Raw genomic sequence first — 26,816 nt, forward strand, 5'->3', positions numbered from 1 at the left:
ACTGTATATGGTGGGGTCTATCTGTAGCCTTTCTACTAAGACGATGTGTCTCTAAGGAATGTATCTCACGCAAGAAAAACTTGCTCTTTTTTTTCACATTTATAAGCAATTTATGCTTCCTCAATGTCTAGAAAACCCACAAATAATTGGTATTCTGTGAAAATCCAAAAAGTCGTCCTGAAAGCTGTCTTGTAGACATCTCCAAGAGCAATACAGTTCTGATAGTAATCACTCTTCATATCAATTCAATAAGTAGAATTTTGAAGTCTGTCGAGTATATCATCGATCCTCGTAATGTAGAAATCTGTTATGGTTCATTGTTTCTTTATCTTGGTCTATAAAGTGGCCAGATGAGTGGTGTATTACCACGAATCAATCATATGATCTTCACGATGTAAAGGAGATAACTCGCTTTGTATGCCTTCAAAGAAACAGTGTTAGGTGCAGCAGAATAAATGTTTGCGCTTTGCTCAAGATGAGTGCTCCGAACTGTGCTCAAGGGTTCCTTTTGTTCTTATGGAAGGTGGAGCCTTCCGTTCTTAATGAGAGAATGCTATGATCACAAACAAAGTGAATGGACACTTTGCGTGCAAATGTATGAGACCGAGAGATAGAGAGAGAAGAGAGATACGACACCAGAGACATAAAACCCTCCTCCGAAGGCCCCACTCTCCTCGGCGAGAGTGGTCTACTTATGATTGCACAATCTGGTACAATGGGAATGCATGTGACTGATGCAACTCTAGGCTATGTCGACGATGACGATGGTGATGACGAAGTCGACCTAAGGGCTGGAATCTGCAATCTTTCTACTGCTGTCCAAAAACGCTATGGGCTGAAATCCGCTATTGATCCAAAAACGCTGATTTGGTGGGCTGTTTCTGTGGGTCTTTGTCGCTAAAAATCTGCAGGTTTAGAGCTGAAAACTGAGGTTTCTTTAGGCTGAAAGCTGATGGTCTTTTCGGGGCTGAATCTACTACTTCTTTGGGGCTGCTCTTGCGGTTCTTTATCTGCTGCTGAAATCCACAAACGCTTGTGTAGCTGATGATCAAAAACGCTAGCAGTTGTTGGTCCTTGCAAAAACGCTAGCTGCTGGTTTCTGTTGGCGATGCAGATCTGATGCAAAAACGCCAGGCTGGGGATGCAGTTGCAAAAACGCCAGGAGAGGGAAGGGGCTATGGCGGTGGTTCTTCTAGCTTGGTGGGGGAAACCGCCAAGGTCTTGATGAGAAGTTGCCTGCTGAGCTTGGCTCCTGTTGCCTCTTCTGCCAGAAAGTGCTAGCTTTGGTTTGCTTATATATTATCTTAGCAAAATTGCCCTACCTACTTTCCAACAAAAGTCACTTAATAAATAAGTGAAAAATGTCAAAAATAGAAAAAATAGGTCTATGCACTGTGAAAATGCTACTGAAGGAATCTGATGGATTCTTCTGGGAATACTGATGATCATGCTGTGTGCAACCAGAGGATATGCATCTACACTAAGTGACTGGGCATGCACGGTCTACGAATAAACTCACAAAAGTGCCAGATCACTTCTAAATCTAAACTGACTGGACTGACTGAACCCTGATCATGCTGTAGCTTGTCCACGGATACATAGGGCTAGATGTGTCACGTGACATCCCCTCCTTTTCAAAGTGAGGTACTGGTACCGAACTGTATAGCGTCGAGGGAGATCGCCAACAACATTCGGAATCCTGGAAGGACTCTTAGTCGGCCCACTCTGATGTGTGGGTCATGCAGTACTTGAACTTCATAAAGGTCTGCAATGCTTGCTTCTTTGGACCGCGCCGAAGGCAACACAAAGTCTTTTGTGGATCCTTCGATGCTTCAACTTCGTCTAGAGTCATGCTTCTTTCTTCTTCAAGAATCTCCACAGCTGAAAATTCCTGAAACCACTTCCAACACAAAACCATGAACATATCTATTCCATGTAAAGTGAGTGGAAAAAATCTTGTCTTCCTCAAAGACTGTGTTTACAATGTAGATGAGCATAGAGACGGAGTCACAAACCGTTCATCAAACACATGCAAACAATGAGATCGAATCTTTCTCTTTTGATCTAGAGCAATCAACTGTGGCAATTCACAACGGAAATGCCCATGCTTGGTGCTCATTCTTTCATGTGCTCGTTTTACGAATGTGTCATGCCAAGAAAGAGACATGGAATGTGACTTCCTTGAATGCATACTTTTTAGCTTTTCATGAAAAATTGACATACATTCGTGCTCATTCATGAGTGAAACGTGCTCAACGTGCAATATGTCATGCCTAGGAAAAGGGATCACATAAAGGTGCTGACTAGAATACAGGAAACCATCACGAATGAAACACTCGAACAATGTGTGCGTATCAATCATGCGAACACATAATACTTCCTGTGATGGTTCTTTGGACCTAGGCTCGAGAGCCAAGATCGGTTCTTCCTGAGGGGTCGAATCTTCCTGTGGGGGTTCTGTGGACCTCGACTCAAGAGTCAAGATCGGCTCTTCGTGATTGATCGAATCTGCAACGAGGTTAGCTTCGCTAGAAAAAGCATCAACTAACTCATCAACCTTGTGAACAATCACGTCTTCTTCATGCAACTCATCATGCTTGCGAGAAATCACATCTTGATCATGCAAATCATCATGCTTGTCATTGTCATCCAAATCCTCATGCTCATCATTATCATTCAAATCATCATGCTTATCATCATGCAAATCATTGTCATTCAAATCATCATGCAAATCATGTGTGGCTTGCTTTGGAGAAGAAGAGACTGAGAGAGTCTCCGTCTCCTGAATCTCTTGCATCTGTGCCGGCACGTGAGAAAAGAGTCGCAAGAACTCCTGCATGTGTCGGTCTCTCTGTTCTTGTCTTGCCTTTCTTTCTACTTCTCTTTCTGCTTTGTCTTCTGCGTGCCTGCGATTCATTTCTGCTACTCTTTCTGCATTTCTTGCTTCGCGTTCTAAATTTTGTTCCAGAAACGTCAGCTCCAACTCCTCCATTGGAGTTAGTGCAATCTTTGTCGTAGATGGAAAAGGGGGAGGGTCAGAAAAACCTCCTGGTGGGGAAAATTCTTCTTCGCCTCTCTCATGCTCATCACCTCTAAGCGAAGTATCCATTCCGCTTCGAGTGATAACCACTCTGAAGTCCTGGGTTCTTGTGGATTCTTGTGGTCTTGGGTTCTTAAGTTCACGAGGAACTTGGGGTTCTTGCGGGTCTTAAGTTCTTGAGGTTCTTGAGGTTTTCTTTCGCTTGCAAACCCCGTTTCAGAAGGATCTTCTCTTCACCCGAGTTCTACTCACACCAAGGTTGCTTTTTCCCACCTCACGTCAATTGGCCGGCCGCTAAGTGCACGGTCCGCTCTCAATGAGTGAAAAGAGACACAAGGGGAGGCTGGACAAGCCCTTCTTTCCTGGGATTCCTGTCACTCTTCAAAAACATGATTAGGAATCGACACGCCCAAGTTAACTTGGGTTCGTGCGACCACAAGAAGCAAAAAAAAAAAATCTTTGGTTCTTGTGGTTCTTTCCTTGAGTAATACAGAACACTGCCAAAGCTCTGATACCAATGTTAGGTGCAGCGGAATGAATGTTTGCGCTTTGCTCAAGATGAGTGCTCCGAACTGTGCTTAAGGGTTCCTTTTGTTCTTATGGAAGGTGGAGCCTTCCGTTCTTAATGAGAGAATGCTATGATCAAAAACAAAGTGAATGGACATTGTGCGTGCAAATGTATGAGGCTGAGAGATAGAGAGAGAAGAGAGATACGACACCAGAGACGACGTAAAACCCTCCTCCGAAGGCCCCACTCTCGTCGGCGAGAGTGGTCTACTTATGATTGCACAATCTGGTACAATGGAAATGCATGTGACTGATACAAGTCTAGGCTATGTCGACGATGACGACGGTGATGACGAAGTCGACCTAAGGGCTGGAATCTGCAATCTTCTACTGCTGTCCAAAAACGCTATGGGCTGAAATCTGCTATTGATCCAAAAACGCTGATTTGGGGGGCTATTTCTGTGGGTCTTTGTCGCTGAAAATCTGCAGGTTTAGGGCTGAAAACTGAGGTTTCTTTAGGCTGAAAACTGATGGTCTTTCCGGGGCTGAATCTGCTACTTCTTTGGGGTTGCTCTTGCGGTTCTTTATTTGCTGCTGAAATCCAAAAACGCTAGTGTAGCTGATGATCAAAAACGCTAGCACTTGTTGGTCCTTGCAAAAACGCTAGGTGCTGCCTTGCAAAAACACTAGGTGCTGGTTTCTGTTGGCGATGCAGATCTGATGCAAAAACGCCAGGCTCGGGATGCAATTGCAAAAACGCTAGGAGAGGAAGGGGCTATGGCAGTGGTTCTTCTAGCTTGGTGGGGGAAACCGCCGAGGTCTTGATGAGAAGTTGCCTGCTGAGCTTGGCTCCTGTTGCCTCTTTTGCCAGAAAGTGCTAGCTCTGGTTTGCTTATATATTATCTTAGCAAAATTGCCCTACCTACTTTCCAACAAAAGTCACTTAATAAATAAGTGAAAAATGTCAAAAATAGAAAAAATAGGTCTATGCACTGTGAAAATGCTACTGAAGGAATCTGATGGATTCTTATGGGAATACTGATGATCATGCTGTGTGCAACCAGAGGATATGCATCTACACTAAGTGACTGGGCATGCACGGTCTACGAATAGACTCACAAAAGTGTCAGATCACTTCTAAATCTAGACTGACTGGACTGACTGAACCTGATCATGTTGTAGCTTGTCCACGGACACATAGGGCTGGACGTGTCACGTGACAAACAGTCAGCCTCTATTGCAAAACTATCTTGTCATTTCTTTTCGAGGTCAAACATATTAGACCTTCATTCATCATTCAGTTCTCTCAAGAAAAATCGAGTAAAGAAACTAAATTTCATCAAGTACAATCTCTATGCCCTTCATTTGCCAAAGTCGCTTTCTCAGCTCGATAGTCAACCAGAGCGTTGTTCTTGTGGTACCAAGGGATTTCTAGGAGGACGTCACAATCTTCCAAGGGAATTACGTAGAAGTCCTCGTGCCCTAAATACCCCTGGAATTGCAAACAAAGTTTGCCAATGATCGGTGTAATGGCAACATCCCGTCCAGGTGCCGCTAGAACTGCCTCCGCCTGTGGCCTCAGCCTGTGGGGCGTAATTCCAAGTCGAGCCGCCAATTTAAGAAGTTGGCCTTGGCTCCTCCATCAAAGAAAAATGAGAGCTTTCACTTTGCCCCAAGGCCGGCAAAGTTTTGTACTTCCGTTTATCTGATTCGGTTCGGGCCCCACTCAATGTGGAGCCAGTCCTGCTTTCATCTTTTCTTTTCTTCCGCACTCGGCTGCTGCTCTGCAACTCTCAAGTTTATCTTCTAGTGGTCCTTTGAGTTCTGGTCCATCTCTTTCTACGTGTACAGGTTCCGCTTTTCTGCACTCATCTGTTCTTTCAGCTTTCCTCCTTACCGCAGAGGAGAAGCAATGGCTACATGCCATCTTGAGTAAATCTTATCAATCGGGTAATTCTTCAGATGTCTCGCTAATCTCAAGTCCCTGGAGTACTTAATCAATCTGTTCGCACATATGCCAATCTGTAGTTGATGTTTATACTCCATTCTGGTATATTTGTCCATCGAAAAAAATATTGAGCTTCATTCTTTTCTTCAGTTCCCGCACCAGATTTTCAACTTTTCTTTGCCTTCCCACTGAGATTCTTCACGAGAACCCATGTGTAATCTGGGATTCTTTATGGCTTTATGCCCTATAAGACAGAGCGATGAAGATGGGAGCGCGCCCGACGCACGGTGTATGAAGGGTGGGAGTGGCTAATAAGTCCGGGGTCGGGACGCGAAGATTCTTTCACAAGTCTGCGTGCCAAGTTCATGATTCTACCGCGACACAGCAGAGATTCACCTCAAACTTATTCACAATTCAGAATTAAGTCGACACGGCCCGGCGTAGTTCCGTGCCAAGAGGTATTGGCCCCAAAGACTCGCGCCCCTTTCGGTATTTATTTTTATATTACCCTTTGAGCAAAGTAAAATGAGTCCGCAGGTGCTCACTGTCAGACTTTGCGTCCAGATGCCCTGAGAAGTGAGACCCTTGGGCGTATTTATTCTTACAAGGGATGCCGAAAAGCAGAGCCCCAAAAGCTTTCAAACTCAAAAGCAATTGATCTCCAAAAGCTTTAAACTTAAAAGCATAGGTTCCAAAAGCAACTAGTTCCCAATGTCTGCCAAAAGCAGTCTGCGCAAATTATGAAAATTCCGTACAGCTGCCACGTCAGCATGTCAGCGCGAATTGCGGGCGTCCATACAGCTACCACATCATCATCCAACCACGTCATCGGCCAGCCACGTCACCCTCTCCCGGGTATCTACCATGTCAACAGTTGTGTGTGTTTATCTGGGGGCCTGCCACGTCACCAGTTTGTGACACCACACTGGATAAAAAGATCAACACTCGCATTCACATAAGGCGCCCCAACAAAGGAGGACGGCCAGCTCGGAGTGGGCGGCCGGACAATGCAGAGAAAATGCATATGCAAAGGGTGGCCAGCCCGGAGGCACACTAGCCGTACATGTATGCCCTAGACCTATGAAGCAGCACAATGGTGTAAATCTAACACCCCCTCTCAGCACCTGATGCTAAACAAACCGCATGAAGCCGAAGATGTGAGGCAAATGATGAAGATGTCTGTTGCGATGTCTGCAGCAATCTGGGGTGTCCCAACCTCCGAGAAATCTCCATGGTAAAGTGTCGTCTCAGGATGCCTGATCTCCCACATCTCGCGGGTAAACTCTCCAAGAGAGTCTAAAGCACTAAAGTCCCACATCCGTCTGTAGATCCAAGCAATGAACTTGTCCAAGAAGAGATCCAAAATCCTCTCCCAAAGTCCATGTAGATGCTCCTGTGTAAGCAAGTGATCTCACGTGTCAAGGTCAAGTGGTAAGTGTCTGTCCAACCAAGATGGTGGTGTCTTCTCTGAGAATGTCCAAATCCCATATACCATGAGCATGGCCATATCTCGTGTGAACTCCTCTGATGACTGCATAGGTGTGTCCATAGCAAACCACAAGTCACCACCCCCTCTGGAGCGCGCAACCGCCGAATGATGGCTGGAATGAATGGATCTCCCAAGGATCGTACGCCCATAGATGATCAAGCCAATGTCGAAGATACCATGTACTGCAACAGTCACTGAGAGACCACATGGACCACCACCGGATGGTGTCCTGGCAGGAGGTAACTTCATTCTCTGTCAAAAACCCAAACCATGTGTCTGCTGTCCACCCAACAACGCAATTGCAAGGTGATGAAAAAGCTACTATCCAGCGAATTTCAGCGTGTTCGTACGCTCCCGGCAAGGTCCGGAGCAGTGCAGAGGGTCTGGGGAGGATAGTAATCCCTGGCACAACCCCAAGTGGGCTCGAAACAGAGAAAACAGCAAGTGTATATGGCTGTAAAAGCATGTGGATGAAGAGGATCATAGCCGGCAAGGCACCAGATGCGAACGGGTTGGATGGGAGCTCCCCCTCTCAACCACAAACGCATCGGTCCTGAAAACGCAGGTGTGCCAAAAACGAAAGTGCTGGCTGAAAAACGCATGTGGTAGGGGGCAATTCCGGCAATGAAAAGCCTAGAAATGGCCAGCGCTAGCTGCAAATCTGGTGATCGCCATGTTGATAGCAAAAAATGCAAGTGAATCTCCGCGATGAAAACTCCCCAAATTTTTCATCGCTTGCCTGGCTTTTGCAAAACGCTGGCAGATTTTTGCTCCATTTGCAGAAACGCTGGCTGTCGAAGAAAACACTGGCTGTCTGATCCCTTGGGAGGAAAACCTCATGCTGATGGTGAAGGGCTAGTCCCATGGAGAGACTAAAGCTTCTGATACCATGTGAGACCTGAGCTTTGATACCATGTGAGAGTGTGCGTGTGCGGAAGCGTGAGAGGAGAGGAGAGAGGAAGACACAAGACAAAACGCTAGATGTGAGAGGAGGGGGCAATCAGCCCCCCCATGACTACCATCAACCACAAGACCAGTACAAGGTAGGATCCGTACGTACGTACGGATCCGTACGGTACCGTCCGTCCGTACAGTACGGTACGGTGCCATACGGATCCATACTGTACCCAAAAAAAAAAAAACGAATTTCCCCTTCGCGTTTTCGGATTTAATTTCGCCTCTGTTTTGGGGGTTTGGCCGCTTGGTTATTGAGACAGAGTGAGTTTGGGCGCCTGTTTATTGCAAACTATTGACTACAGAGTACTACAGAGAGAGTTTGGGCGCCTGTTTATTGCAGACAGAGCTCTGCAAACTCACCTGCAGAGCAACCTTGTGCGCGGTAAAGGTAAGTGCTCGTCCTCGCGAGTCTCTCCCGTCTCCCTCGCGCATACCTTGTGTGTTTGCGTGAGAGGAGAGGAGAGAGGAAGACACAAGACAAAACACTAGATGTGAGAGGAGGGGGCAATCAGCCCCCCCATGACTACCATCAACCACAAGACCAGTACAAGGTAGGATCCGTACGTACGTACGGATCCGTACGGTACCGTCCGTCCGTACAGTACGGTACGGTGCCATACGGATCCATACTGTACCCAAAAAAAAAAAAACGAATTTCCCCTTCGTGTTTTCGGATTTAATTTCGCCTCTGTTTTGGGGGTTTGGCCGCTTGGTTATTGAGACAGAGTGAGTTTGGGCGCCTGTTTATTGCAAACTATTGACTACAGAGTACTACAGAGAGAGTTTGGGCGCCTGTTTATTGCAGACAGAGCTCTGCAAACTCACCTGCAGAGCAACCTTGTGCGCGGTAAAGGTAAGTGCTCGTCCTCGCGAGTCTCTCCCGTCTCCCTCGCGCATACCTTGTGTGTTTCTCGCGATAGCATCAATGTTTTTGTTCACCAATCTGTAGGAACACCATGCCTCGCAAACCCAACCCAGTCAGGAGCGCACACACCACTGTCATTGCCTTGGATAGTAGAACAGTGAGCTAATATCCTAGAAGTGATACTTATAAATTTATTATCAAGTACGGTCCGTATTGTAGGTTTTTGACGTTTTGGAAAAAAACCTTACGAATTTTACGTACCTTACCACTCAATCCATTCGGTACTACGTACAGTACGTACCGAACACGTACCGTACCTTACGTACCTTTCCACCTTGGACCAGTACAACGTGTCAGGCTGACTGACTGTGGGTAACCCCATGGCCCCTCACATAGGTACCCAAGGGGGAGGTAGGGCAATGCATAAAGAAACCACACGACCCAGCATACAAAAATATAGGATGGGTGGCCGGCCCGGAATGGGTGGCCAAACAATGCAGAGAAAATGCATATGAAAAGGGTGGCCAGCTCGGAGGCACACTAGCCGTACATGTATGCCCTAGACCTGTGAAGCAGCAGATTGGTGTAAATCTAGCATTCTCCCTCTATCTCTACGCTTCCGCATCATCGACTTTGACAGCCCCTCCCTCAAGGACTAACCGGTGAATATGGTCATTGATGCGGCAAGGACGCTACACCTTGGTCTCCAACATTTATTATATTCCTCATCATTGTATAGCCCACTTGCGAAGGGGGGAAGGGTGTAAAGACGCTCTGAGTCTCAATCGGCCGAGCAAACCATGGAGAGATGGCGGAACAGGCAGGATGTGGTGGTATCGATAGGTGAACAATGGGCATGGGCGGATTTAGCAATGGCAAGGTGGGGGAAGTGGGTGAGCAGAGGCAACGAAAGGTGGCACGGTGGGGTTGAGGAGATGCACAGCAAGTCTCGCTGCACAAGACAAGGTCTGGCGCACAGGGCAGCAACCACATGACCACATGTGGAAGGGCAACGCGACATGCATATGAGCAGATCCTGTCAGGATTAGGGCTACAACGACAGCAAGTACTCTCACGGCACTCAATTCAAGACACATAGCTCTCTCTCTCTCTCTCTCTCTCTCTCTCTCTCTCTCTCTCTCTCTCTCTCTCTCTCTCTCTCTCTCTCACATACTGTGAGGCTTGTGACCCTTTGCATTACATAAAATCAACCAAAGGTCCATATACAAGAAATATGGAAGAACTTTGAAAGATATGCAATGAGATCATGGGGACAAATATCCATACAGCCACAAAATACATCTCAAAGGATAAGATACTCAAATCATGAACGCTCTATCTGGCTGTAGGAAGCCTAAACACATCTCCCAAAAGCTCTCCACACCTCTAGCGGTGTAGCGAAGCCATAAAGGCCAATGCTAACTACCATAGTAGCAATGAAGTTTCGAAACATTACGCATGAGACGAATTTCAAAAGTTTCAAAACAGTTTCAACTAGTTATGAAACTCCACAATAGAAGTTTCGTCAAAATCTATGTGTGTCAAGCCATAAATGCGTACGCTTAGAGCTTACATTCATGACACACATAGACACAAATCGCCATTAAACGAGAAGGAGATTCAAAAACTCACCTTGAAGTTGAAAACTCTAGTCAAGGTAACATACAGGCAAGACCATGTGACTTAAAACACTAGTAGAAAGAATTCGTCTTTAAAATGCACAAGAGAAGTTTCGAAACATTAAAAACGTATCGTAGGTTTTTTTTATTGACGAAACGAGTTTCTTGGCAACTCGTATCAACTGTAACAACCTCCTGTAGCACCTCATTATTGCCAAGGGACAGCTACAACAAAAACATGTCGACACATAATTTCCTAACGCTCAGAATGTTGTGCAACATGGGTAATAACCAACAGTACGAAAAATTCGTTAGGATTGAATACAAATAGACGTATATTTCTACTTATGCATGATTGCATACATGTAAATGCATGTATACATAGATACATGCATGTATATAATATACAAATACATACATGCATGTATACATCATTTGTACATAACCCTAGATACATGCACATATGTGTATTTGTGTGTCTGTGTGTGTGTGTGTGTGTATACATAACAACCAGTACATATCATACGGTGTGGGAAGATTGGTAAATATGAGTTTGGAATCCAACCTTGCTCTCTAGAAATCTCCATGGACCACACGCAACGAAATAAGCTGGTAAAATCAAGGCTATCGAGACGTCTATCAATGATGTCAAACCTGTCAAATAATCAACCTCCCAACTAACTAAGTAAACTCATTATCCTCCTCTCATCCAATAGTGGCTACTAGTACCTAGGATTGAATCTCCAGAGAGTCCAAATGTTATTGAACTAGCCTATCCTAGAGCACCTGTCACGTGCGCACTTCACTTGCGCTACGTGGACATGCTTCTGCTACAGTCTAGCATGAGTCTTAGCTTAGGACCTAGCCTGACACCCTTGTGAGCCTCTAGCAGGACGTGCATGCCCAGGCAAGTCATAGTTGCATACCCTCTCTTGCACAGGACAGCATTTCAACATGTAGGCAATTTGCCACGTGAACCACCACTTAGAACCTTATTTTTTTAATAAGTCATTTTCAGCATTTTTTTAGCATGGTCATGGGGGCTGATTTGATCCTGCCCGACAGAGCCCTTAGCACCTACATAAGGAGCTCTATGGGCGCTTGTAGAAGGCACAAGCCGAAGGGAACGCGGGGCACCAAGCCGTGTCGCTAGAACTAGCAGACACCAAGCCTTTTCTCAGCATGACCAGCCTCTCCATAAGCGTTTTCAGCCCAGCATGATCATCTCTTTCAGCCAAGACAGCCATCATTTTCAGCTTTGAAGCCCCAACAGATTTCAGCCTTAGCCTAGTCATGGTTGCAGATCCTAGCCATCGACATCGCTAACAATCTCGGCATTCATCCATTAGCCTCGTCGTCGTCGACACAGTACCCCAGCACCTAGTACCCCTTGTGTTTGGCTTGGCACATGCCTAGCTCAGCATAGGGATCCTCAGTACCCACAAAACCCCTCAGTACCTTGTCGTCAACATCGTCGACAGAATCCCCCAATACCTCGTCGTCATCGTCATCGTCGTTGACATAGAACCCGTCAGTACCTCGTCATCGTCATCAACATAGAACCCATCATTACCTGGCCGTCGTCGTCATCGTCGTCGACACAGAACCCATCTGTACCGTAGTACCCCGCAATACCTCAGTATCTCAGTAGTACCCAGCATCAGTACCCATTACCATCAGCATCTCAGCAATTAGCATCATTGTATCAGCATTGTGCAAGAATAAAGAAAGTACTTACTCTGGCAACAGAGCAAGGGGACCCTTGAGGGTTTGGGACCTGACATTCGGTGTCGTCTTTTTTCTCTCTCTCTCTTGTGTCTCTCTCTTTCATGTAGTTCAGTTCAGTTCTTTCAAGGGTGAGCTAAAGTGTCCCTCGTGTTTGTGCGGAGTACTAGATCCGAGCTAAATCCTTAAACTTTTCCGCCACAAAAACATTGCTATCAGAGCCCTATGTGCGCTGCACCTGACATTGGTATCAAAGCTCTATGCGTGCTTCAGCTTCGTGAACTCAAGGGAAGAACTTAAAGAACCCAAGTAGAACCAAGAACTCAAAGAATCTCGCTCACTTTTTTTTTTCCTTGAAGAAGCTTCACGTCCCCCGGACTTATTAGCCTCTCAGCACCCTCAGTATCAAGCATCTAGTACCAATTCCCATCTTCATTGCCATGTCTTTGAAGGAAGATCGACATCGGATACATGAGAACCCAGATCTTGAGTACCAAGATCTCCTTGCCTCGTATGCAGATATGGGCGAGTTGGAGACAGGATCCCTAACCTCTTCTACATTTGCATTCGCATGTAGCATGCATCCACTTCCGTCGCCAAGCAACCCTTGGAAATACCTCCGAACACCCTTACCTTTCAGCTTCACCCGCAATGTTTCACGAGGACTATTCGAGTGGTAGTACTTGCTTGCAAGGCAGAGTCAGCACCAAGGTTGGTATTCTGCGACAGGAGTAAGGCTGCCTACTAGCAACTCATATGGTCGGTGTTTACATTGCAACAATACCTACATCCGCAGTATCCACCAGTTTAGAGGAGTTTTCATCGGTTTATGCATCCACAAGCATCAAAAGCATTCAGCATTAGAAGTACAGAAAGAATCCAAAGGTAGAAGTTCAACAATTGTGCTCACCTTTAAAAGGGGGGATGTCATGTGCGCACTTCACTTGCGTTACGTGGACATGCTTCTACTACAGTCTAGCATGAGTCTTAGCTTATGACCTAGCCTGGAACCCTGGTGAGCCTCTAACAGGACGTGCATGCCCAGGCAAGTCATAGTTGTATACCCTCTCTTGCACAGGACAGCATTTCAACATGTAGGCAATTTGCCGCATGGACCACCTCTTACCACCTTATTTTTTAATAAGTCATTTTCAGCATTTTTTTAGCATGGTCGTAGGGGCTGATTTGACCCTGCTCGACCCAGCCTTTAGCACCTATATAAGGAGCCCTATGGGCGCTTGGAGAAGGCAGAAGACGAAGGGAATACAGGGCACCAAGCCGTGCCGCGGGAACCAGCAAACACCCAACGTTTTCTCAACATGACCAGCCTCTCCATCAGTGTTTTCAGCCCAGCATGATCAACACTTTCAGCCAAGACAGTAGGCATTTTCAGCTTTGAAGCGCCAACAGACTTCAGCCTTAGCCTCATCATGGTTGCAGATCCGAGCCATCGACATCGCTAGCAGTCTCAGTATTCAGCCATAGACTCGTCGTCGTCGACATCGTCATCATCGTCATTGTCGTCGTCATCGTCGTCACAGTACCCCAACACCTAATACCCCTTGTGTTCGGCTTGGCTCGTATTAGCATCAGCATTTAGCATCATTGTATCAGCATTGTGCAAGAATAAAGAAAGTACTTACTCTGGCAACAAAGCAAGGGGGCCCTTGAGGGTTTGGGACCCAACATGTCGTCTTCTTTCTCTATCTCTCTTGTGTCTCTCTCTTTCATTTAGTTCAGTTTAATTCTTTCAAGTGAAGTAAAGTGTCCCTCGTGTTTGTGCAGACTCAAGTGCATACTCTACTGACTTGAATAGAGAACGTCACCGCAGTAACTCTGTAAGATGAAGCACCTCCAGGGCTAATTTGATGCACCTTTGGGTCCGTTTCGATGAGGGGTTGCTGATGGCCAACAAGGGGTAGATCTCGGGGTGATTTGTGCTCCCGATGTGGAGGAATAAAGGGTTGAAAGCTGGATGCAAAAATGCAGCAGATCTGTCGCAGGAAACAGGGCTGAAAACACAGCTGATGATGGATCAGTTGATGGGCAACTATGTGAGCACTCGATGCGGTGAGGGAATGGCTGGGGGAGAGGCTCAATGGCTGCAGTTTGTCCAAGGGGGCTGCAGGTGGGCTAGCGTTGGTAGATCCAAGCAGATTCCGGTGAGGAAAAGGGCTGAAAGCTGAAAACGCTGGGCTGATATGCTGATCCGGGCTGATGCACGCGATGTGAGGCCAAAAACACCACAACATGCAGATGCAAACGCTAGGCTAATCTCTGCTAGCACTCCAACTTATGAGAAAAACGCTAGGTTGAGGGTCTCCTTTATATTGCCTTTTTAGGTGAAGTTGGGAAATTTATGCCAGGTCGAAAAAATTGCAAATATGCGCACATGGGAATTTTCTAATGATAACTCACAGTTTTGTGACCCATTCAACGAAGAACGGATTGGACCGACGCGTTCCTCTAACCTAGACCTACATGCTCGTCATGTCAGATGCCCATCGAAGTGTAATAACATCTGTCAAAACGCTTGTACAATCCATTTACGCAAGAGGGTTCCAAAACTAGAAAACCTAATCTAATGGCCTTGTCTAGACATCCAAGTCCTGCGAACAGGCTGAACAAATTGCCGGTACTAATCCTTATAGGATTCTAGACATTCCTATCTAGAGATAGGTGGAGAATTGGCTCTAAAAGTCGATGAAGCATGTCCACGTGGCACACACAGCCATCTGCATGTGACAAACAAAAATCAAGTCCAAAACCTTTAGATTATTGAAAGGTGCAACGGAAGTGAACGTTGAACTTTGCTCAAGATGAGTGCTCCAAGTTGTGCTCAAGGGGTTCCTTTTACTTATGGAAGGGAGAGCCTTCCGTTCCTTTAGAGAAAGAGTGCAAATGATCACAAACAAGTGGGTAAACACTGAGCATGAAGGTACTGAGACTGAGAGATAAAGAGAGAAGAATACGACACCAAAATGTTGTCAAACCCTCCTCTCAAGGCCCCACTCTCTATGGTGAGAGCGGTCTACTATTGATTGCACCAATCTCTACAATGCAATGGACTTGCCGACGATGTCAACGACGATGAGGATGGCGACGAGACGGGCTGAAAACTGAAAACACTAAGGGCTAAAAACTGCAAATCTTGTATCTGCTGAATTCTGACTCTATGTGGGTGACGACGGCGATGACTACAATGCGACGACGACGCACTGAAAACGCAGATGCTGAAATCTGTGATTGGCGAGCTGAATCTGCAAACACTGGCTGATTTGACCGTGTGGCGAGGATCTGCTGCGGGAAGGTGAGATCTGCGAGGTTTGGGGGCTGCGGTATGGAATCTAAATGCTGAAAACTGAAAACACTGATAGAATCATGGGTTCTGTCGCCGGGAATCTGCAAACGCTAGATGTAGTCTGCAATTGCAAAAACACTGGGCTGATCTGTTGTTTGATGCAAAAACGCTAGGAAGTCTACTCTGATCTGCTGTCGCCAGGCATCATCTGCAACTGCAAAACGCTGGGCTGATCTGCAAATGCTGAAGACGCTGGTTGGTCTTTGGTGGCAGAAAGCGCTAGGTTACCTGTCGGGGGGTCTTGCTGAGAAGGTGCACTGTCGAACACTTGGTCCCTGCTGCCTCTTTTGCCAGATACTACTAGCACTAGGTTTTCTTATATATATCCTTAGCCAATTTACCCTACCCGGTTTCCAACAAAGTCACTTATTAATAATAAGTGGAAAATGGCTAAAATAGGGAAAATAGGTTCTGTGCACTATAAAATGCTCCTGATGATGTTGGTAATGCTGATGATCATGCTGTGTGCAACCAGAGGATATGCATCTACTCTAAGTGCCTGGACATGCACGGTCTGCGAACAGACTCACAAAAGTGCCAGAACACTTCCTAAGCTAACTGAACCCTTGGCATGAAGTAGCTTGTCCACATGCACATAGGGTTAGATGTGCACGTCACATCCCCTCCTTTTTAAAGTGAGGTATTGATACCGAACTGTATGGCATAGAGGGAGATCGCCAACAGCGTTTCGAATCCTAGAAAGGACTCTTCGCCGGCCCACTCTGATGCGTGGGTCATCCGATACTTGAACTTCATAAAGGTCTGCAATGCTTGCTTCTTTGGGCCGCGCCGAAAGCGACACAGTCATCTATGGCTCCTTTAATGCTTCAACTTCGTCTATAGTCATACGTCTACCTTCTTCAAGAATCTCCGAGGATGAAAATTCTTGAAACCACTTCCAACACAAAAACATGAGCATACCCATTCCATGTAAAGTAACTGGAAAAATTCTAATCTTCTTTAAAGACTATGCATGCAATGTAGATGAACATATAGACGGAGTGCCAATCCGTTCATCAAACACACGCAAACAATGGAATCGAAACTTGTCTTTCTGATCTGAATCTATCAATTGTGGCAAATCACAATGGAAATGCCGATGCTTGATGCTCAATCCTTCTAGTGCTCTTTCTGAGATTATGTCATGCCAAGGAAGAGACATGGAATGTGAATTCCTTGAATGCAAACATTTCATCTTTTCATGAGTAATCCGCATACATCCGTGCTCATTCATGAGTGAATCGTGTTCATCGTACCATACGGCATGCCTATGAAAAGGGATCACATAAGGACGGTGACTAAAATACAAGAAACCATCACCAATGGAACACTTGAACAATGCATCCCGACTAATCATGCACACACATAATACTTCTTGTGGGGTTCTTCGTGATTGATCGAATCTGCAATGAGGTTAGCTTCACTAGAAAAAGCATCAACTAAACCATCATCGTTGTGAACAATCATATCCTTATCATGCAAAACATGTGCGTCGTACTTTGGAGAAGACAAGACTGAGAGAGTCTCCTTCTCCTGATTCCTTTCAACCTTCGCCTACACATTAGAAACGAGAGATGAAGAATGCACAACTTCCTCCCCATGAATGATTATGCGAGAGTCACTTTTGGCATTGTAAGTAAAAGTATTGGCTGCCCAATCAATGAGAGGATTATGCTCACGAAACCATCAAATGCCCAAAATCATATCACATCCTGAAAGAGGAGATACTACAAATTTCCTACGGAAGGACGCTTGTTGAACAGTGAACAACACACCAAGGCACTCTCCTGTAATGAGAGAGTCCATACCGAGAGCGAAGCCTGACACCTCGAAAGGAGATGTCTTGCTAACCTCCAAGTAGGCTCTTTCGACAAGAGATGGACTTATCACATCATTCATAGTACCAGAATCAAACAAGACCACCATGTCTTGACCATTCACATGACCATAACACTTCATGAGAGACTCATCAATGGGAGAATGATGAGAAACTTGGGACACGCGAGTGTTATCATTTATGGCATTAACACAGAATGTGGGTTCTTTAGATACGCCAGATTCAATCTTAGGACAAGTTCTTTTTATGTGACCCTTGATGTGACAATGATAACATCGACCTTCCTCAGAATAAATGTTTTGTTCTTCTAACGTGATGTATCCTCCTAAAATTCCTTGTTCTGCCTTTTCATCTGGAGTGAGCTTAGGTTTAGCAATTGTGTTTGCTTTACCCTTAGGTTCATTTCGAGAGTTCTTTTCTGAGAGACTAGAGGAAGATTGGTTAGAAGAGTTACCATTCTTACCGTTCTAAGGATTCTGAGGAGTTTGAATGGTACCTTGAGAAGTCTTGTTCTTCTTAGGCTTTCCCTTATTGTGCTTCATCTCCTGTGCGAGAGCAATCATTGCCGCCTTGTTGAGATCGATTGGATCGAGTACTTCGACATCATACTTGATATACTCATCTAATTCATAAAGGAAGGCCTCCTTACGCTCATCATCCGATTTGCGTAATTGAGTGCCAAGCTGTAAAACACGATTAGAGAAAGACATAACTCGCATACCATTTTGCTTGAGACTGCACCAATCGTCTTTCAACCGTGCTAGGAACACAGTACTGTGGTGGCATAAACCGCGCCTTGAGCTTGTCTTGGAAGTCGGCCCAATTGAAGCAAAAGGGCACGTCTTCGTCGGCTTCGTCTAGGTGCGCGGCCGACTGTGCCTCTTGCTATGCGTGGTACCAATTAATGGCATCACCGGCAAGGTACATGGCTGCCGTTAAAACCTTGCTATTCCTTGGTCTTCTTAATTGTCGCAAAATAAGCATTAAATTGATACAACCAAGAATGAATAACACTAGCATCCACCTTACCGTCATACTTACTGAATGTCAACTTCTCGATAACGAGGTTGTTGGAGTCCGAATCTCGACTTGCGCCACTTGATGAACCACCAACATCTTTGGCTGGCTCGGGTTTCGAGGTGAGTACCTGTAGGACCAACTCTTGCATACGTTAGTTTCTCTGCGCCTCACGCTCTAACTCCAAGGCTACCCTTTTTTCTTCGGCCGTCAAGCATGCTTGCTCGCGCTCACGCTCCAAATCGGCCTTTCTTTCTTTGCGTTCGCAATCCAATTCTGCTTTTCTTTCTTCGCGCTCAAGATCCAAGATTGCCTTTCTTTCTTCGCGCTTGCGCTCCAAGCCAGCACGTTGCGCTTCATGTTGCAACATCATGTCCAACATCATCTTGACCAAAGCCTCCATAAGAGTTGGTGCAATCCTTGGCGTAGATGGGGAAGGGGGAGGGTTGGAAAAACCTCCTGGTGGGGAAAATTCTTCTTCGCCACCTCCATGCGAAGTATCCATTCCACTTCGGGTGATGACCATACACTAAAGTCTTGAGTTCTTAAGTTCACGAGGAACTTGGTTCTTGTGGTTCTTGGATTCTTGGGTTCTTGATGGTCTTGAGTTCTTGAGGGTCTTGAGTTCTTGAGTTCTTAAGGTCCTTTCTTTAGCTTGCAATGTGTGTTAGAGAAGGATCTTCTCTTACCCGAGCTCGTCTTTCCCGTGGGCGCACCCCTTGGCGGCCTTGCGCTCACACCAAGGTTGCTTTTTCCCACCTCAGTCGATTGGCCGGCTGCTAAGTGCACGGTCCACTCTCAATGAGTGAAAAGAGAAACAAGGGGAGGCTGGACAAGCCCTTCTTTCTTGGGTTTCTTGTCACTCTTCAAAAACACGATTAGGACTCGATACGCCCAAGTGGACTTGGGTTACCTGCGACCGCAACAAGCAAAAAAAATTCTTGTGGTTCTTTCTTGAGTGATACAGAACACTGCCAAAGCTCTGATACCAATGTAAGATGCAGCGGAAGTAATGTTGAACTTTCCTCAAGACGAGTGCTCCGAGCTCTACTCAAGGGGTTCCTTTTACTTACGAAAGGGAGAGCCTTCCGTTTCTTTAGTGAGAGTGCAAACGATCACAAACAAAGTGGGTAAACACTGTGCATGAAGGTACTGAGACTGAGAGATAGAGAGAGAAGAATACGACACCAAAATGTTGTCAAACCCTCCTGCAAAGGCCCCACTCTCTATAGCGAGAGCAGTCGACTATTGATTGCACAAATCTCTACAATGCAATGGACTTGCCGACGATGTCGACGACGATGAGGACGGTGACAAGACGGGCTGAAAACTGAAAACGCTAAGGGCTGAAATCTGCAAATCTTGTATCTGCTGAATTCTAACTCTATGTTGGTGACGACGGCGATGACTACGATGCGACGACGACGCATTGAAAACGCAGATGCTGAAATCTGTGAATGGCAGGCTGAATCTGGAAACACTGGCTAATCTGACCGTGCAGCGAGGATCTATTGCGGGAAGGTGAGATCTCTGAGGTTTAGGGGTTGCGGTACGGAATCTAAATGCTGAAAACTGAAAACGTTGATGCAATCATGGGTTCTGTCGCCGGGAATTTGCAAACGCTAGAGGTAGTCTGCAATTGCAAAAACGCTGGGCTGAACTGCTGTTTGATGCAAAAACGCTAGGGAGTCTACTGTGATCTGATGTCACCAGGCATCATCTGCAACTACAAACGCTGGGCTGATCTGCAAATGCTGAAAACATTGGCTGGTCTTTGGTGGCTGAAAATGCTAGGTTGCCTACCAGGGGTCTTGCTGAGAAGGTGCACTGTCAAACACTTGGTCCCTACTGCCTCTTCTGCCAGATACTACTAGGTTTTCTTATATATATATATATCCTTAGTCAATTTGCCCTACCCGGTTTCCCAAAAAAATCAGTTATTAATAATAAGTGAAAATGGCTAAAATAGGGAAAATAGGTTCTGTGCACTGTAAAATGCTCCTGATGGAATTTAATGGTAATGCTAATGATCATGCTGTGTGCAACCAGAGGATATGCATCTACTCTAAGTGCCTGGACATGCACGGTCTACGAACAGACTCACAAAAGTGCAAGAACACTTCCTAAGCTAACTGAACCCTTGTCATGAAGTAGCTTGTCCACATGCACATAGGGTTAGATATGCACGTGACAATCACACAGTGGATGACAGTGACGACTTGATAGAATCATTTTGAAAACTACGAAAAACAATGAAGGTCTCCATCTACACGTTAGACTCTCTAGATTGAGTTTAATAAGGGTCTAAAAGCCCCAAGTAGGAACGCTCAAACAAACGGCCTTAAAAAAAAGGTTAAAAATCCATACAAATCAATCCGTATGTAAAGATACACGTACAATGCGGCCATAATATACAATATGGATCCATACGTATGTACATATTCTTCCTTGCAATGGACTAAAGTGGTTGAAAAGCAAAAGGCTATCCCCTCACCTTCTTTTTCTAGTATCGTATGTGAAACTTTGGAGGAGGAGAAGAGAAGGAAATGCATCAATATACGAGTTGTGGGCTCGAAAGATGACAAGAGCCCAAAAGAGAATGCATTGACTTTTTATAAATAAAAATGAGGGCAAAAGAAAAGCCAGCCATAAGTGCATAGAGAGCCGGAAAGGATGCAACAAAAGAGAGACCACTTATAATGAAGTTTGTTGATTTGAACGAAAAGAAGGAATCTCTCACACGAAGTGCCTTCAAGGGCGAGAAAAAAAATTTGGAGGAATATCTCACTCATTGTCAAATAGCAATAAACAAGAATGCATGCCATGTAGGAAAGTAGGAAAGGATGCAACAAAAGAGAGACTATAATGAAGTTTGCTGATTTGGACAAAAAGAAAGAATTTCTCACACGAAGTGCTTCAAAGGGCGAGAATAAAATTTTGGAGGAAGATCTCATTCATGCTCAAATAGCAATCAACAAGAATGCATGCCATGTAGGCTAGAAAGGTGGGGAAATGGGTTATTTATTGAGATGGAAGAGTGATAATTGCGGAGAACCCCAATGCATGTGGCATCATCGGCAGCCATATCTCTATAACCAATTACATGATACAAGACCTCACACCTCCTTAGGTTTGACACAGAAAGCATAAGATAGAGTATGCTTGCACATTTGCAGCATATATAAATAAAATCTATGTCCCATGGGGCATGGGGTGTATTAGTGATAAGTAAACGTTAGCTGTTCATCAAAGCAGATACACTTACTTCCAGCTTTGTTTTACTCTTCCCATGACATGCGGAGAACACATTGTAGATCTGATTTTGTCTCATAGGCCAGGGCTCAATCTTGCATCCCAATATTCTCTCGTATAGACATGGTGACCTCCCTAGTTCAAGCTACATGTATATATTATAACATGCCAGAGGTATGATGCATGGACATAATTATAGATATTTCAAGTGATACGCGTCGTTTCGGCATTTTTATCTAGCAATGACATACATAAAAATGGGTGTGTTCATACATTGTTTTTTTCTAATAGTTAAATCTGACCTCAGCAAAAATAACTGTAATCTCTCTACAATAGCATATAATTATAAGAAGCAAGGCCTGTCTGATTGAGCTGTGGTAATGCACAAACTAGCAAAACATTAAAGACATACACACAATCAAAAAGATCAAGTTCTTCCTACCAGGAGAGGGTGGCAACAATGGAGCATCCGGAAACCCCACAGAGACATTAGAAGTGTCGAGAGGGGGTGGCAGTAGAGGAGGAGGGGCTGATGAAGACAAACCCGAAGAAGATGAAGACAAAGATGCTCTTGCTGGCGGGGAAGGTGGTGTGAACCACAATGACGCCGGTGATGGTGACAAATAAGAAGTGCCGCTGCTTGAAGAAATGAGAGGGGGCTGTGCTATACCAATTGGTTTTCCCATTGCATCTGGTGAGGCACCACTTGTCGCTGACTGGGGTGAGACCCCCGGTAAACCAGGTAAAGGTAAGGAGGACAGAGGGGTGTAAGGATCATTGAATGGTAGTTCTTTGCCCCTTGTTGCTGATGTGGATGCAACGAGTGCTGGAAGGGATGATGGCGCTGGCCCTGGAGCTGGCATATCATCTCCTAAATGGCTTTTTGATTCTCGACTAGGAGAATGTACTGGTGAAAAAGATGGCATGATATGCGATCCAGAGGGGATTGAAGAGGCCAATGCCAAAAACAAATTTTTCCACTGCCCATCTTGTGGCCTTTTTGCTGCAAGAACTCTCTCAAATTTAGCATTCATAAGTCTCCATCATTTCCCTGTTTAATTGATCAATGCCATAGAAACAAATTTGAGAGATGGTGAGGAAAAGATACCTGATTGTTCAGAGGCAGGATGAAAACTTGGAAGTTGAGATTGCAAAGTAGCCAAACAAAGAAGTACAACTATAAGGCATTCGAGATGCCAACGAAACGTCCTGAACATTGCTTGATGCAAAACTCAGGAGTGCTTAAAGCACACTGCCAGTGGAGCATGAAGGTGAAGGACCGTAAGAGCCGCAACTCTTCTGTAAAAGGTCATGAAAACACAGCCCAACACTAAACCAATCGTGGCGTGATCAATAAGTCTAAAACACGTCGTCAATTGGCGAATGGTGGGCATTACTAACGCCGTTACTCTGACGAAAACTACGAATGATCTACCAGCAACATACTCACAACCATGCTCCGACCAGTAATATGCAAACTTAAACATTTTACATTGGGCCTTGTAGCCCTCCAAATTGAGCTGATTAATAATTTGCATGAAAGGCTCTGCTTTCAGACCTTGCTGGCATGAGATAGAATGTCTTCTGCTATTTGCACCAATCTATCTCTTCATCATTGATGAGACAGCTGCCTCTGAGCAAAATGAAACAACACCAAGTGATGAAATGCGTGAAAAAACAGAAAAGGGTATGGGTAATGGTAACTCATACAAGTGATATCTGCCTGCAAAGTAGGCCAAGTCATCCTCAACTAATCCCTGTGACCCTCACCCTTCTGCAAAGCGGTGGTAGCCATGTCCCATCATCTGCCATTTTCCAGTCTTTTGCTTCTCAACTTTCCTGAATCTTTTCAAAAGCCAAGCAAAGTTGCTGCATTCTAGGGGAGAGGTACAAATGAGGTTAGACCTAGGCTTGATGCGATCTCGTGGCCGGAAGTGCGTTCGTGCTTCTGTCCTTCTGCGCAAGGAGAGTTTGTCTAAGGATGTCCGCACGAGCACACAAATGCAGAAAGAGGAGGGGCTACGAGTTAGAGAGAGAGGGAGAGAAAGGCGTGAGGCAGGACACGAAAAGACTCCCAAGGCTGAGAAAAGCGGGTGGGAAAAGGGAAAGAAGAAGGAAGTTAATCTCTTTCTGCTTGGAAAGATCTGAGTTAGATGGGTCCTTCTCTGGCTTGAAAGTGAGGGGGAAAGGGTGTGTGTGTGTGTGTGGGCGTTGGGGTGGGGGTGGGTGTGTGGGTGGGGATTGCTTGCAAACTGGGCAAATCACAAGTGTGATGACGATGGTGTGTGTGTGTGTGTGTGTGTGAGAGAGAGAGAGAGAGAGAGAGAGAGAGAGATGTGTCACGCTCAGGTTGCTTGAAGGGCAGTTGGGGGAGCTCATCTGCGAACTGGTGGCTCGGTGGGAGCAGCCTGCTTTTTGTGTGGGGGGGAGAGGGAGAGCGACGGTGGGTCGGTGGCCTGAGGGCAGTTTCGCTTGCTCGTTGCCTCGCTTTGGCTTTGCATAAATGCAGCTATGCTTGCAATCATCAGGCAATGATAAGAACGGGAGCTGGCAAAACGCAGAAGAAATGCGCTCCCTCAATGCCAGCCTCGTCGATCTGTTGCAAGTTTGGAGGGCCCGACAAGAATCCCCTCTTTACGCATCCCTCTCACGAGTCTCACCATTGCGGAGCTTCGAGCAATCCGAGCTCTGAAGTTTCGTGGCTCAACTTTGAGCTCGCAAGTTCTCAACTATTCATTCAACTTCACCTTTAGGCTTTACTGCTAATCGAAATCGCGTCTGCCTACATACCGCAGCTTTACCTTTAGCCTTTATGAATTTTACCGCTAATAAAAATGGCCCCATCTCGGGGGTCTCAAACTCTATATGGTAGTACATCCATTGCACATTTCTGTTAGAGTTTTACTGCATCTGTCTGCTAAGGGCGTAAGCACGCGCTGCATAATTATCCAAATGGATAACTATGCAAAACTAATCTTCTGCACGTAACTAACACGAAGCTTGCAGCCAAGAGTGGTCACGTGCGGCGTAGTGTAGGTTAAAGTCAACAGACGCTCGCCAATAGCCAGTGGAGACTCCTCAGAGGGAGCACAACAGGAATGCCATGGTTGAGCCACATTGCAAACTACAACTGTCTAGAATCTGGATTCTGAAAGCGGCATCCTTATGCTTTATTAAAGACTCTAGGCAAGTTACGTGAGCAACTATGCCGATTTTGTGTGCATCATAGAATATGCCTTGCACCATTCCTCGTATGACCATGATCGAGGTGTAAGTATCTATGAAATAACGGATAAGTATGCCTTGTATGACCATTAGCTAATCCGAATCGGCCACATCTATCTGCTTTACATTTTTCTTCTTCCTTGATTGCATCACCCACATTCGGTAAGGGCTGAGTCGCACCATGTAACAGTGGGAAGAGTGGGTATGGATCGATAGGAAAAATCAAATGAAGGGTGCACTTGGTGGAAAAGTGAAAGCCTAAAGGTGAGCAAGGAGCCCTCTTCAAAAATCTTGAGCAATCTGATTGGATTGCCAAGCCCTTGAAACCATGGGAGCTTTCGGTCTCCGTGACTTTAGCTTAATACCTCCAAAATCTTAAGTGCTAGTAGCACTACATGCGGGCTTTGATATCTTTGCAGCATGACACATACATGTCCCAATTTGACGAGTGATTTTTCCCACTAGTGCTACTAACATTGAGCATGACTTGGCTCTAAGCAGAGGTGAGAGGGCTCCCCCATATGCCCGCTAACGGCGCTAATGAAGGGCCCTCATGAAGCGAAGCCGCACCCCCATAGGCCTTCTCACATTTTAAAGGCTCCCATGTAGAGAATTTAGAAAGTTGGGATGCTTTTTCGATAGGGGGTGCTTCAAGCTCATGGTATTGCCTTTTGCACATGTTGGCGCAGGTTTGCCATGCTTCTATCGACAAACATAGGCACCTGCACGGTCGATTGCAGGTGCTTGTAGGTTATTTTTTTTAATGCTTATAGACTATGGGCCTGCGCTTCCAATCTTTAGGGCCCTCCACCCCCTCACAGGCCCTCCAATCTGGGGGGGGCTATTGGAGTGCCCTAGAGGGCTTCCGTAGGCCCTTTAAAGGGCCTTGCATAGTTAAAGGGCCCATCAAACTATTGGAGGGAGCCCCATAAACTAATTAAATATTACATTTATTGATAAACCTCATCAAGCCTAATGAATTGCATCATCGATGGAGCTGATATGGTGTGGTCTCAGCTAGAGGTCGACATAGATAGGAGCATCAAAAATGCAATCGACTTCAAGATTTTTGCAATATATGGTAGCCAACACTGATGAGTGCGCGTGTGCGTGTACGGAGTGTGTGCAAGAGAGGGGAAGAAGAGAAATGGGGAAGGGGGAGATACACAGGCAGCCACTGTGTGGGTTAGTGGAGAAGAAAGAGAAGAGAGGTCAACTCTTCCTCTTTCTCTCCCTATATTGAATAGGGGAAATTAAAGTGTACAAGGGTGGTTTCCCACGGCCACCTGGCCTACACCCCAACAACCTCCCACTTGAAGGTCATGGTGGCCAATAGTGGCATTAGTGTAGTTAGTCTATACAAAATTGATGAAGCATTGCCGAGGCTTCATCCTACACCCATAAGTTCTATACAATGTGTAAATCGCTCCGATGCTAGGCACTTTGTGAGAGCATCTGCGGGGTTGTCGTCAGTATGAACCTTGACAAGCTCGATACGCTTGCCAGCCAATGCATCTCGTATGACATGGTATCTGACCTCTATGTGTTTCGACTTTGAGTGAAACACTGGATTCTTTGCCAAAGCAATGGCACTCTGACTATCACAATGTAGTACTGGAACCTCGTGAATGCCCAAATCTCCCACTAGACGAGCCAACCATATGGCTTCCTTGCTGGCATCAGACGCAGCAACATATTTTGCCTTAGTGGTAGATGAAGACGTGCAATCTTAGAGACACAATCTCCAAGAGATAGCTGCTCCAGCAAACATGAATACATAGCCAGATGTGGATCTTCTACGATCCACGCAACCCGCATAATCCGCATCCATGTAACCTACAATAGATGCATCACTGTTTCCGAAGCGTAAACACTTGCTAGCTGTATCTTTCAAATATCTGAGGATTTTCTTCACTGCTTCCCAATGCTTCTTGCCAGGGTTTGCCATGTACCTACTAACCACTCCCACTGCAT

General features: G+C 45.6%; 1 protein-coding gene across 3 annotated transcripts in view; it reads right to left on the reverse strand.

Moving 5' to 3' along the window:
* The window catches only part of LOC147455642 (receptor-like serine/threonine-protein kinase ALE2), a 67,821-nt gene extending 43,545 nt beyond the window's left edge, over positions 1–24,276 (reverse strand). Inside the window, exons 1-3 of one of the 3 annotated variants that reach the window (XM_086514375.1) lie at positions 23,328–24,274; positions 22,726–23,250; positions 22,060–22,620 (exon numbers count right to left, since the gene is read on the reverse strand). In XM_086514375.1, the coding sequence (XP_086370501.1) occupies positions 22,060–22,620; positions 22,726–22,834 (670 nt within the window). In that variant the 5' untranslated portion in view covers positions 22,835–23,250; positions 23,328–24,274. Of the gene's footprint in view, positions 1–22,059; positions 22,621–22,725 lie in introns of all 3 variants that reach the window. The other 2 variants (XM_086514376.1, XM_086514374.1) reach the window with 2 other exon arrangements.
* Positions 24,277–26,816: the final 2,540 nt, after the last annotated feature.

Source organism: Adiantum capillus-veneris, chromosome 6, assembly GCF_014529385.1.
Source record: "Adiantum capillus-veneris isolate H3 chromosome 6, ASM1452938v2, whole genome shotgun sequence".
NCBI classification, from domain to species: Eukaryota; Viridiplantae; Streptophyta; class Polypodiopsida; order Polypodiales; family Pteridaceae; genus Adiantum; species Adiantum capillus-veneris.